The 13,042-nt window shown below is 46.6% G+C and overlaps 1 protein-coding gene across 1 annotated transcript in view; it reads left to right on the top strand.

Annotated features, from left to right (window-relative positions):
- NOL6 (nucleolar protein 6) overlaps positions 1-13,042 on the top strand; it is a 57,229-nt gene that overhangs the window by 18,222 nt on the left and 25,965 nt on the right. The window contains exons 14-20 of the mRNA XM_060280382.1: positions 505-653; positions 2,679-2,754; positions 5,987-6,127; positions 6,911-7,028; positions 8,389-8,543; positions 10,854-11,017; positions 12,018-12,170. Coding sequence (XP_060136365.1) covers positions 505-653; positions 2,679-2,754; positions 5,987-6,127; positions 6,911-7,028; positions 8,389-8,543; positions 10,854-11,017; positions 12,018-12,170 — 956 coding nt within the window. The remainder of the gene's footprint in view (positions 1-504; positions 654-2,678; positions 2,755-5,986; positions 6,128-6,910; positions 7,029-8,388; positions 8,544-10,853; positions 11,018-12,017; positions 12,171-13,042) is intronic.

The following is a 13,042-nucleotide window of genomic DNA, read 5'->3' as shown; positions in this document are numbered from 1 at the left end:
TTTTGTAAAGCACTTTGATTTTTTTAATGACACAGCGGTATACAATTTTTAAAATAAATGAATTAAATAAACCTATTTAGTGCTGCTTTTGCTTTCTTGCCAATTTCTGAAATGTTAAAACTCTTTTTAATGCAATTTGTTTTTAAAGAATGAAGGTGAGAATCACTTTCTTTTTTCTGCATCCTTTACAAACAGGATTAGAGTTACCTGTGAAGGCAAATTGGCACCTAATGCCCCATTTATATTTGCTTTAGTTCTGCTTTAATTGTTTGGCAGTGGTTGAAAAACACAAACCAAACCCACAGAACTTGAACTTGTATCTGTGCAAACCCAGGAATTGTGGGCCTGACCTGCAGAACGTTCCTCTATTTTGTTTTTAAAAATGGCTTTATGAATATATAAAAATGAATTAAATTATGTTCATTTTACTATAAATGAGGCACGCCTACGAGAAAGATAGAGAAATGCCTTTCATTTCCCCTCTCACGGGGCTTGAACCTGCAGGCGCTGGAGTTTCGGCAGTTTTGGGGGAAGCGATCAGAGCTGAGGCGTTTCCAAGATGGCGCCATCTGCGAGGCCGTTTTGTGGGACGCACCAACCATGAGCCAGAAGCGTCTCATTTCTGAGCAGATCATTAGCCACCTCTTGCAGTTGTGAGTAGCATGCGGGGACTCGGTTTTGGGGGACCCAGAGAAGGCGAAAACGGGGGTTTGTGTGTGTAACACCATTGGTCACTGGAACACAACCTGGCAGATCAAGAGGAGCAGATGACTGCAAAGGTTGCAAGGTTTTTAGCTGGGGCAATCAGAATAAGGTCCACTATTTGACCGCTGATTCAAGACCCTAAACTGTGTTTTATATAATTGACTTTTTATTTGGTTCTGTGTATATCACAATGTTCTTTTGGTTGCTATGGCTGACAGCTGACGCAAATAAGGTTTCATTCATACATTCTTTGGGGAGAAGCTAAAACGCTTGGAGATCTTTAACTCAGAAAAAAGACAGGTGGGCAGGGGACCTATAAAATTATGGGCAGCATGGAGAGAGGAGATAGAGGAAAACATTTTGCATCTGTCACACTTGGTAAGAGCATAAGAAGAACCTGCTGGTTAGGGTGAAGGGTGGGTTAATAATGATTAAAAACAATAAATAATGATATCAGTGGTTGCTAGCCACGATGGAAGCAACGCACTGCCTCTGCGGTCAGAGGCAAGATGCTTCTGAATACCAGTTGCTGGAAAATGGAGGGAAGGGTGGTCTTGGGTTCAGGTCCTGCTTGCAGATTCCCACAGGCAGGAACAAGATGGGCCATCGGTCTGGTACAGCAGGCTCTTCTTTCGTTCTTGCCACATTCTCGTGTTGGGAATGCAAAATATTTTTCCTCTGTCTCCTCTCTTCATACTATTCATAAAAGGTAAAGCGGGTGACACTGTGGTCTAAACCATAGAGCCTCTTGGACTTGCCGATCAGAAGGTCGGCGGTTCGAATCCCCACGATGGGGTGAGCTCCTTTTACTCTGTCCCAGCTCCTGCCCACCTAGCAGTTTGAAAGCACGTCAAAGTGCAAGTAGATAAATAGGTACCGCTACAGCGGGAAGGTAAACGGCGTTTCCGTGCGCTGCTCTGGTTTGCCAGAAGCGGCTTTGTCATGCTGGCCACATGACCTGGAAGGTGTACGCCGGCTCCTTCGGCCAATAATGCGAGATGAGCGCCGCAACCCCAGAGTCGGTCATGACTGGACCTAATGGTCAGGGGTCCCTTTACCTTTTTATGGCAGGAAGGTAAACGGCGTTTCCATGTGCTCTGGTTTCCGTCACAGTTTCCCATTGCGCCAGAAGCGGTTTAGTCCTGCTGGCCACCTGACCTGGAAAGCTGTCTGTGGACAAACGCTGGCTCCCTTGGCCTGAAAGCGAGATGAGCACCCGTAGTCGTCTTTGAATGGACTTAACCGTCCAGAGGTCCTTTACCATTACCTTATACTATTCATAATTTCACTGATCCACTAACTTCCCCCAAACTAGCTGTGGCAATGGAACAAAAGTTTTTCTGAAGCAGTATACCTTTGGTATTTGACAAACCACAGGGTGGGCCTGTTGCTGTCTACTCAGGGCTATTCTTCTAGAAAAGGAGGTGCCAGAACTTGCCATGAACGCCCCCTTTGTTTTATTATAATGGCGCCCACCTGAAAGGTGCTGGAATTGCGCTCCTGTGAGTTCCAGGTGAAAAAAGCCCCGGCTGTACTCATGGGCTGTCCACTGTTGGCAACGGGATACTGGGCCAAACGCTCTGAACCCACCAAAGCTATTCAGGCAGCAGCCTTGGCTGGTCACATAGGAGGCTGGTGCTCTTTCGCCTGCGCCACCGCAACCTCCTTAGTTGCTGATGCCACCATTATCCTGTGAAGGCTGGCGAATTATCTGTCCTAACAGAACGTTGCGTAAAGATACCCCCATGTTCTGCAGGCTCCGCTCACTGGGCGCATTTATGACTTTTGCGGTTTCGCCAGGCATTGAGCCCATGTAGGCTCTCCCAAGCTTTTATCGACGTCTTTGAAAAAAACATGAGAAACTTCGTTTAAATAAAGGGAAAGAAAAGAAAAGAGAGTCGATTAGAAGAAAGAAGCGCGTTCCCTGTTTAAAAGCCTTTCATGGTTTGCCTCTCTCTTATCTCTCTCTGCAGACACATGGACATTCCGGAAACTTCCATCTGCTACACAGGTGCCCTGCTGGAGCCTGTGATCCAGCTGGGGCGTGAAGTAAGCACCCTCTTTCTCCTCTGTGAATTCATGTCCTTTGAAATGCGGTGGAACTTCCCCCTTCCTCTCCTCTCCTCTCCCCTTGTCCCCACCCCCAGGAAATCTGTTCCATAGGGCACAGGGAAAGGGGCAGCGGGGGAGGAGGGGGGGCTCCATTGCTCAATCTGAGAAAGTCTGCTTTGGAAGCAGAATGGCAAAGTATTTGTTTATTTATTATTATTAATTAAATGTGCATACTGTCCTTTATCTGAAGATCACAGAGTGGTTCATAATGCAAAAATACAACATGAAAACTCAAAAATAGGTACCGGTAACAAAACAAAGGCAAACCAATGACCCCCCCTCCCCCAGATACTTTGAAAAAGCCATAGATTGTTGTGTCCTTCAAAAAATAGGAATGCAGGCTTCATTGATCGCCGACTCCTCTGTCCTGTTAAGTCACATTCACACCATATGTTTAAATTGCATTGATACCATATGTTTAAAGTGCATTAAACCATATGTCTAAAGTGCATTGATACTCGTGCCTTTCCCCCAAAGTATTCTGGGAGCTGTAGTTTGTTAAGGGTGCTGAGAGATGTTTAGAAGATTCCACAGAACTACAGTTCCCAGAGTTCGATGTGAAGAGAGACTGACTGTTACAGCACTATTGAGAATTGTAACTTTCATTTCTGTGTTGTTGTTTTCCTGGTGTCTGTGCCTTTTTTGTTAAGGGCAGCAATGAGAGCAACTTCCTGGAATCACTAATTGCAGGTTTTGGACGAGAGTTGTTGGGATATCAATGTGGTGATGGGGAACGGTTAGCCCAGTTCTCCTCGTGCCATGGGCCTCATCCTGATCAGAGAGGCCTGGGCCGCTGCTGTTTAAAGAAAACCCAGAAACCAGACTTGTTAAATGCATTCACAGATTGAAAATACAGTCGTACCTCTACTTACATATCCCTCTGGATACGGAATTTTTGGGTTACGGCCACGGCAAACCCGGAAGTGTATACTTCCGGGTTTTGCCACGCGTGCGTGCGCAGAAGCGCTCAATCGCGCCATGCACGTGCGTGCCTCTATTTACATAATTTTTGGGGTGCGAACGGACCCCCGGAATGAATTAAGTTCGTATCTGGAGGGTCCACTGTATTCTCTAGTTTGGTAGTTATCCTCCCGTAAAGGACAGCGTCTGTTGTGCCAAAATAAGAAGGTCTGGTGGTTATGTCAATTGGCTGTGTCCAGGCTGGTCTGCAGGTGGCAGCCTTCAGCTGTGATATTTTGGATGGGAGTGCGTTGCAATCTGCTTTGGATCTGCTTTCTTCAAGGGAGCGTCAAACTGACTGCCAAAATCCAGTTTCTCCTAAGAAACCGGATGGTCTCACGCTGCAGGCACGCATGGGAGGCAGTCTTTCCACCTGTGTTGTGCGTGGTCTCCCCACACGTCTGGGCACTCCCGTGGGACTGGTAGACTTTTCCAGATCTACCCCACCCCACCCCACCCCCCCAAAAGTGGAAGGTTGAGGTTTCAGACTGTCAATTTGGCTAACTTAGACAAAAAGCGCCTCCCATATTCCGGCCGATTCACACTTCTCCAGATTTTCCCCAGCCAACAAATGCAGATTTTGTATGCCATGTTTTATATATTAATGTTCTCCCAACCAGGCCTTTTTGAAAGATATCCTGCTGCAGATTGAGAGGCACAGACAAGATAGATCTTTTGCTATGAACTGGATGAATATAATCAGTCTTAAATGTTCTGGACTACAGCTCCCGCCTCTCACCCCCAGCCCGCTATCTTTCTTTAACTTAGTAGCATGTAAGGGTCAGTAGAAGTTTGTATAATGACTTGCTGTTTCCTGGCACTAAGATTATCCAATGCTGTATAATCCTTAGTGGAACCTGATGGATGGAGAGAACCAGTGGGACACATTTATCTCTGGATCTAAACCGTTTAGGAAGGACAGAAAAGGACGCAATGGAGGTGGTGTCGCTCTTCACATCAAGGAGAGCATTGAGTCCTGCAAGCTAGGGAGCGTAGCACACATTTTTTTCTCAAGTAAATTGGTTCACTGGCCCTGACAGTACTGAGCAGCTCCTGTGCAGTTTGCAAAGGTGTCTCTACTCCAGTGTGACACCATTGCTAGGATGTCTGCTAGTTCAGATCAGGAATGAGTACTGGTAGCTACTCATAACACCTAAGCCCTACTAGAGGGAAATAGACACTTAAAAAGGGGGGGGCGAAGCAAATGGGGAGAAACTGACTCATTGCAGCACTGGGATGAGCAAAGAATATGAATGCAATTACAAATACCATTTATTTGTGTAGCTGAAGCTATTGCAAAACAAAAAAACATGTAAAGCAGAATAAAATACATTACAGTTAAAATAATTATTAAAACCAGGCATTCATGTCAGGCAAGATAGTTTGCTCCCCTGAATAATTTTACTTGCCCCCCTCCAAACTTTTCTCCTTAAAATTGCCGCTCTAAAAGCAAAACAGGCCACTTTTTCAGAAGTATCAGGGGAAAGGGGAAAAAATTGGATACCCAGCTGGGAGATTTAAATCTTTGAATGAAGCTGCTCTTGAAGATTGTAGATTGGGTAAATCTTCAGGGACTTTACTTCCACATGGGCAAACTCTCTTCACGAGAGATCAGTGCTTCAACTATGGCAGAGTGCATAGAATGGATTTGAGATTTGGGGTGCTGGTTATGAGCAAAGACATTTACAGGTGAAACTCGGAAAAATAGAATATCATCGGAAAGTGCATTTATTTCAGTAATGCAACTTAAAAGGTGAAACCAATATATGAGATAAATGCATGACATGCAAAGCAAGATATGTCAAGCCTTTATTTGTTGTAATTGTAATAATTATTTGTCACTAGGCGGGTCAATTATAAATGGAATGTAATTAATGAAATGTAATAGCAATGTTTATTTTTGTATTATTGTAACTATTCGTTTTATTACTGTGGACTTACCGAAAGAAAGCATTTGTAAAAATTAAAATTAAAATAAAAAATAATAAGTTGCATTACTGAAATAAATGCAATTTTCAACGATATTATACTTTTCCGAGTTTCACCTGTAAACCTCCCCTCTCCTCTCTGCTCAGCAATGGGATCGGTGTGGGAGTGAGAACAAGTGAGAGAGAGAGCATGTTTGTGTGTGTTATGTGCTTGTATTTCCCCCCGCAAACAACGGAACCATTCTTGCCTTGCCTGCCTTTTGACCTGGGATCTTGAACAGCCGGCAGGTACTGGCGAGGAGGCCATGTTGAGTGTCGTCCGCTCGTACGACGACCTGAGCCGCAAGCTGTGGAAACTGGAGGGGCTGCCGCTGACGGTGACGTCCGTGCAGGGAGCCCACCCTGCCCTCCGATACACCGATGTGAGTTTCAGCCAACGAAGCGGGGCTCTCGGGGGACAAGCTCGGTCTGTTTAGACGGGTCTCCTGCGCCGGAATGCACGCAACGGTTTTTGTAGTGGGGCGGATTACGAGGAAGGCAGGTGCATGGGGAAGATTCTGCATTAGGATTTGGCCACCTGGGGGGGGGGCGTCCTCCTGAGATGGCAGGAGTCTGGTATCTTTTGCTCCATGGGTCATCCCAGAAAGCTTTATGGGGCACATCCGTTGGTAAAAATGCAGAGCTGTCTCCTGTTGTGTCCAACTCTTGGGTCCCGTAGCTCAGTGCTATCTAATGCAGGGGTGGTCAATGTGGTGCCCTGCAGATGGTTCTTGTAGTACAACTCCTGCCCGTATGGCTCAATGGACAAGGACGATGGGATTTGTAGTCCAGCAATTCTGGAGAGAACCATGTTAGGAACCCCTGTGGCCTGCTGTGCCCTGAGGCAGGCAGCCACCTCTCGCAAGTCCTCTGCAGGTCACACCATCCACAGCATCCAATTTTGCCTCCCCCGACCCCCATGACAGTCACCTCTCCCATCAGCCCCCGGTGAATTCTGCCTTTTAAATGTCTGACAAAGGTGTCCCAGAGAGCCATTGGCCACCCAGCTTCCTTGGAGTCCCTTGACCTGCCCACCTTACAATTCGAGACTGGGCATTTTCTGCTGGGGTGTGTGTGTGCTCTGAGGATGTGCTGCTACCTCAAGATCTTGCGTGGGTCCCCCTTTTTCTTGCTCCTCTTAACGTGCCTTCCTGGTTCTTTCTCAGGTCTTCCCTCCGGTGCCCACGAAACCAGATTACGCCTACCATACCAGGATCGAGGGCCGGGAGTCTCTTCTGCCCTTGGCGGAGAAGCCATGCCCGGCGTATTTAGCACCAATGAAAGGCAAGGATGGGTAATGTGGGTGGCGTTGTCTCAAAGTGGGCAAGGGGCATTGTGAGCCCCCCCTGCTGCTACTGCATTTTGTAAGTCAAGGCTGGAGGACCTGCGAGTTCACCCTAACTGCTGCTGGGCTCCTGCTCCCATAATCCTATGCTGCATGGGGCTGATGGGATTTGGAGTCCCAACGACAGCTGGAAGGTCCCCATCCCTGATACAGAGCAATCTATCCAAGTGCCTGACAGCTTCAGGGGTGGGTGGGAAGCTCTTCCCGTTTTACAAATGGGGAACTGAGGCCGAGAGAGAGAGAGGCTTGTCAGAGACTTCATGCTGAATCAGGGGGCTTGAAGAGGTTGCCGGGGATGGAAGCTGACGTTTCCTTCCTGAGCCCAGTGCCGGATTTATGTATGAACTAAACAAGCTATAGCTAGGGCCACACTCTCTAGCGCCCCCCCAAAAATTATGAGTCTTTGTAAATTGCGTTTCTAAAGGAACTTTTGTTATTGCCAAATGCCAATGTGTTTGCATTATTAAGTTTGTTATGAATAGAAAATCATTTTAAGTTAGAGCTTAATAATTATTTCACTATTAATATACTTCTTCTTAATTGTATTTCAGTTCAACAATTCCTTTGATAAAATACATATTTTGTTGCGTGCAAATCGCTTTAGATACCATAAATTACCATATAGCATATACAGTGGTACCTCGGTTTAAGTACACAATTGGTTCCGGAAGTCTGTACTTAACCTGAAGCGTACTTCACCTGAAGCGAACTTTCCCGTTGAAAGTAATGGAAAGTGGATTAATCCGTTCCAGACGGGTCCGCGGAGTACTTAAACTGAAAGTACTTAAACCGAGGCATACTTAAACCGAGGTATGACTGTATATTCAACCCAAAAAACAGCGACAATTTGTTGTTGACAAAGGACAGCTGGACATATAAAGGACCCCATTACCTTCAATAGCTTAGGGCCTCATCAAACCTAAGGAATATCACTCGTAGTTTAATGGTGAGTTTTGGACACAATGGAGAAGTGAAAGATTTGGATTATCATAAAAGATGCGGGAAGGAAATGATTCCCAATAGGTCCCACAAAGGGAAGGGGAGTCCAGGAGATTCCTTGGGATCTTGTTTTTTATGTTGTAAGTTGGATAATGTGAATGTAAAGTTTCAATTTGAAAAACCAAATAAATGAATTGAAAAAAGAAGAAGTTAAGTTATCCCTGCCCAGACTGGGGCACAGCTGGGCCACGGCTAAGAGCCTCGGTTCTTAGCATGCTCTCTGCCCGCCCCCCTCCTGCTTCCATGCTGCTCCTTCTCCTTCCGTTAACTCTTTTGCCCCCTCCTTCCCTCTTGCACCAGTGATCTGTCACATGGAGGGGAGCGGCCAGTGGCCTCAGGACAAGGAAGCCATCCGGCGAGTCAAGGCCGCCTTCCAGCTGCGGCTGGCAGAACTTCTCCACCAGCAGCACCATCTGCTCTGCAGGGCTTCGCCCACCTACACGGACGTGTATAAGGTAATTGTGCTGGAGGGCGGGTGTGTTTATGCACATTTGCCCCCGCAGATGTGCAGGAAGGTGGAAGCCGTTGCGAAATATGACCAGGGGCCTGCTGTCTTGAGAGAGATGGGAAGCAGGACTCACTCCATCCGTTCCGCTGTGACAGGCCAGCTCCATCAAGCCTCCTCCCTTGTCACCTGGGGGCAGCCATGACATCCGGCTGCCTCGCTGGGAGAGATGGAAAGCAGAAGGCTCAGCCGGTCAGCTTTGCCGAAAACCCAGCTCCACCAGGCTCCTTCTACGCCTGAACTATGCAAGCTGGCCATTATAAGAACAACTGTTTATATGTTTGTGCTTGAGTTTGATTTCTTCCTCTGCCCTCCTCGCACCTTTTCCTTGTGTGTCATGTTTCTTTAGAGCATAAGCCTGCAGGCATGGGCTAATAATAATAATAATAATAATAATAATAATAATAATAATAATAATTTTTTATGCATTCATTCATTCTCCACCCATCTGGCTGGGTTTCCCCAGGGTGGAGCCAACAGAATATTAAAAACACAATAAAACATCAAACATTAAGCCAGTGTGGTGTAGTGGTTAAGAGCGGTAGACTCGTAATCTGGGGAACCGGGTTCGAGTCTCCGCTCCTCCACATGCAGCTGCTGGGTGACCTTGGGCTAGTCACACTTCTCTGAAGTCTCTCAGCCCCACCCACCTCACAAAGTGTTTGTTGTGGGGGAGGAAGGGAAAGGAGAATGTTAGCCACTTCGAGACTCCTTAGGGTAGTGATAAAGCAGGATATCAAATCCAAACTCCTCCACCACCACTACTTCTTCTTCTTCTTCTTCTTCTTCTTCTTCTTCTTCTTCTTCTTCTTCAAGCTTCCCTAAACAGGGCTGCCTTGATATGCCTTCTAAAGGTCCAGTAATTGTTGTTCTCTTTGACCTCTGGTGGGAGGGCATTCCACAGGGTGGGCGCCACTACCGAGAAGGCCCTTCGACTGGTTCCCTGTAACCTCACTTCTCGCAATGAGGGAACCACCAGAAGGCCCTCGGCTCTGGATCTCAGTGTCTGGGCTGAACGATGGGAGTGGAGACACTCCTTCAGGTATACTGGGCCGAGTGATTGTCTTAACATCGCTTTGGGAGCAGGGCTGAAGAGCAGTGTACAAGCGCTCTCAATACACTGTTATGACAAGTCCACACACAGACTCCTCCCAATAAATCTGAAGCAAATCCCGAATATTACCCCTAGCTTTGGGCGGCTACTCTATCCTGCTCTCCTCAGCAGCCCCCAGCATCACACATTCCATAATCTTGAAGGGATTTTGGCTCTCTGGGGCCCTTTTCTTGCCACAAACTTCGCTTGGCTTTGTGGTTGGTGTTGGGTGGGCTCATCTCTGAGCCTCTCGCACGGAGAGAGAATCTCTAAGGGCTGAGATTCAGGACTTCTGGCTTTCTGATGTGCATCTCGCACCACCCTTGTGTAAAGTTCAGCATCAGGTCCAGAAAGGCCACCTTACCCTGACTTTCTGGTGCAAATTGGTCTCTTGCCTCCTGCCTTTGCACCCTAATTTTATTTATTTATTAAATTTGTATACCCATAGGTCTCAGGGCAGTTCACAACATAAGATTGCAATATAAAAAACACACAGAATACATAATAAAAACACAGAGTATATAATAAAAACAAAAAGCAAAGACAATCCAATGATCTTCCCTTCCACGACGCATTCAAAAGGGCACCAGGCCTGGTTGGAGAGGAATGTTTTTGCCTGGAACTTCTGCTGCTCCTGTGATTTTCTTTACTTTTGCTCTTTTAAATTAACATTTCTAATTTGCTGCATATGGCTCTGAATTGTGATATTTTATGGAACTCCCCCTGGCGTCATTAGGTGAAGAGCAGGCTGTCAGGATGGACCCAAGATGGTGGGCTGAAGATTCGGGACAGATAAATGAAAGTGCTACTTCACTCAGCGCATAGTTAAACTGCGGAACTCACTCCCACAGGAGGCAGCGATGATCACCAACTTAGATTAGGGGACTTCATGGAGGAGAAGGCTAGGAATGGTTGCTAGCCATGATAGCTGGGCCCTGCCCTCCACCGTCGGAGGCAGCAAAGCTTCTGAATCCCGGTTGCTGGAAACTGCAGGATGGGAAGGGAGCTCTTGTGTTCGAATCCTGCTTGCTGGTTTCCCACGGGCATCGGGCTTGCCCCTGTGAGAACAGGATGCTGGGCTAGATGAGCCCTTGGTCTGATCCAGCAGGCTCCTCTTAGGTTTTAAAGAAGCAATTAATTCCCCCTCCTGTTCCTCCTCTTTCTCAGGACGGCTACGTCTTCCGCCTCCAAGTGGCTTACCACCGAGAGCCCCAAATCTTGAAGGAGGTGGTCACCCCCACGGGCATGCTGAAATACGAGGTCACGGAAGAGTCTGTGCAGCTGGAAGTGGAGACCCTGCACCTGCCATTCTTGACCAGCTCACTTCACGGGTAAGCGGGGAGAGGTCTCCCCTTCTGAGAATGGTGCCTGTGAGACACAATGGCCATGGTGTTCCCCTGAATTACAGTTGCTGGGAATCGCAAGGGGGGGAGAGTATTGCTTGTGCACTGTGGTCCTTCTTGTGGGTTTACAACTACTACTACTACTCATAATAATAATAATAATAAATAATAATAATAATAATAATAATAATAATAATAATAATGCCACCAATCTGTCTTGGGCAGGCACCCCCAAACTCGGCCCTCCAGCTGTTTTGGGACTACAATCCCCATCATCCCTGACCACTGGTCCCGTTAGCTAGGGATGATGAAAGTTGTAGTCCCAAAACAGCTGGAGGGCCGAGTTTGGGGGTGCCTGGTCTTGGGAAACAATGGAGGAATGTGCCTTTGGAGGTGAAGTCAACCTATTGGGAGGTTGCAGAGCCTGCTGTGGTTGTAGAGACTGATGTGGGAGAGACATGTTTTGTTGCAGCTGGGGAAGATGAAGGCGTCCAGCTGTCCATGGCATTTCCTCTTTCTGCGCTTCTCCCAGCAGTCATCCCTCCTCTGGTCAATGCTATTATTATTATTATTATTATTATTATTATTATTATTATTATTAAACCCTCCCCAGCCATTCTAGGCAGCTCCCAACAGAATATTAAAAACACAATAAAATGCAAACATTAAAAACTTCCCTAAACACAGGGCTGCTTTCAGATGTCTTCTTAAAGTCAGGTCGTTGTTTATTTCCTTGACATCTGATGGGAGGGCGTTCCACGGGGCGGGCGCCACTACCGAGAAGGCCCTCTGCTATGGATGCCCAACCTGACTTTCTGTCTCCAGGCACTGCGGTCGTCCGCAAGGGATTCCCACCCGGCAGAGTTGATGCCGCCAGTCATAACAACAATAATAGCCTTTTTGGTTTGCTTTCTGTTGCCTTGGGATTATGGTGACGTTGCCGGCAGATTTGGCAATGGCTCTCAAATTGTTTGCTTCCTCCCCGCAGCCTCCAGCAGCAACATTCTGCTTTCAGTGGCTGCTGCCGTCTCGCCAAGCGCTGGATCAGTGCTCAGCTGCTGAGCGATGGCGTCTCGGAGGAATGCGTGGACTTACTGGTGGCCTCCCTCTTCCTGTCCCCAGCGCCCTTCACTGTGCCCAGGTAAGGGCCCAGCCAGCGTGACATCTGCTTCACACCCTCTCCTATTTTAATTGCTCCTTGGCCAGATTTTTACATCCCTTCCATGAATAGGAGCAGTCTACCTGTGAGTGCTGGGGGTAGCACCACATTGCATTTGTGGTGTTCCCAAAATATGAACCTACCCTGAACATGCTCCTTGCTGGATCAGACCCCACAGCACTTTTTTTTTAAAAAAATATATTTTTCATTGATTTTAACACATACAAAAAATATTGAAAAATGTGAAAAAGAAAAAAAAAACAAAAAACAAAAAATACCAAAAAAACAAAAAAATCTTTCTTTAACAATATAATCAAAACAATTTCTTCTTCTGTCGACTTCCTCCTTCCCCCCTTCCATGCTTCTATTTGTAACTAATATAGCACTCTCTACTTCTTAAATCAATTCTTCTTCTAAGATACTCATTATACGTATTATTCTTGATCCATTATAACCACAAATTTCTAATATTTCAAAATATCATTTGGATCTAGAATTCATAATAATTGTTTTACATTAAATCTTACTTCCTCCTTACTATATCTAATTGCTTCTTCAGCCTCTTTATACTCCCAACCCCACAGCACTTTTTATCCTGAAAGGCAAGGGGTTCGACGGGATGACTCTTTGGGCCCCATCCAACTTTACAATTATTTTGCGTTTCTATCCAGAGTTCTGTCTCAGGCTGCGATAGCGGGAGAACGGGAAGCCAGGATTACCAAGCAAGTAGAGGTTACATTAAGCGCACGTAACTGGAACTTCTTGTTCAGAGGCAGTATATCTGAGTGCTTGATGCAACACCCCAAAAATAGGCCGTGGCAAGGATGGGCAGAAGTAGACCGCAGTCTGTGGGG

The sequence above is a fragment of the Zootoca vivipara genome, chromosome 11 (genome assembly GCF_963506605.1).
Source record: "Zootoca vivipara chromosome 11, rZooViv1.1, whole genome shotgun sequence".
Taxonomy (NCBI): Eukaryota; Metazoa; Chordata; class Lepidosauria; order Squamata; family Lacertidae; genus Zootoca; species Zootoca vivipara.
This window is presented reverse-complemented; position numbering and strand designations above follow the sequence as displayed.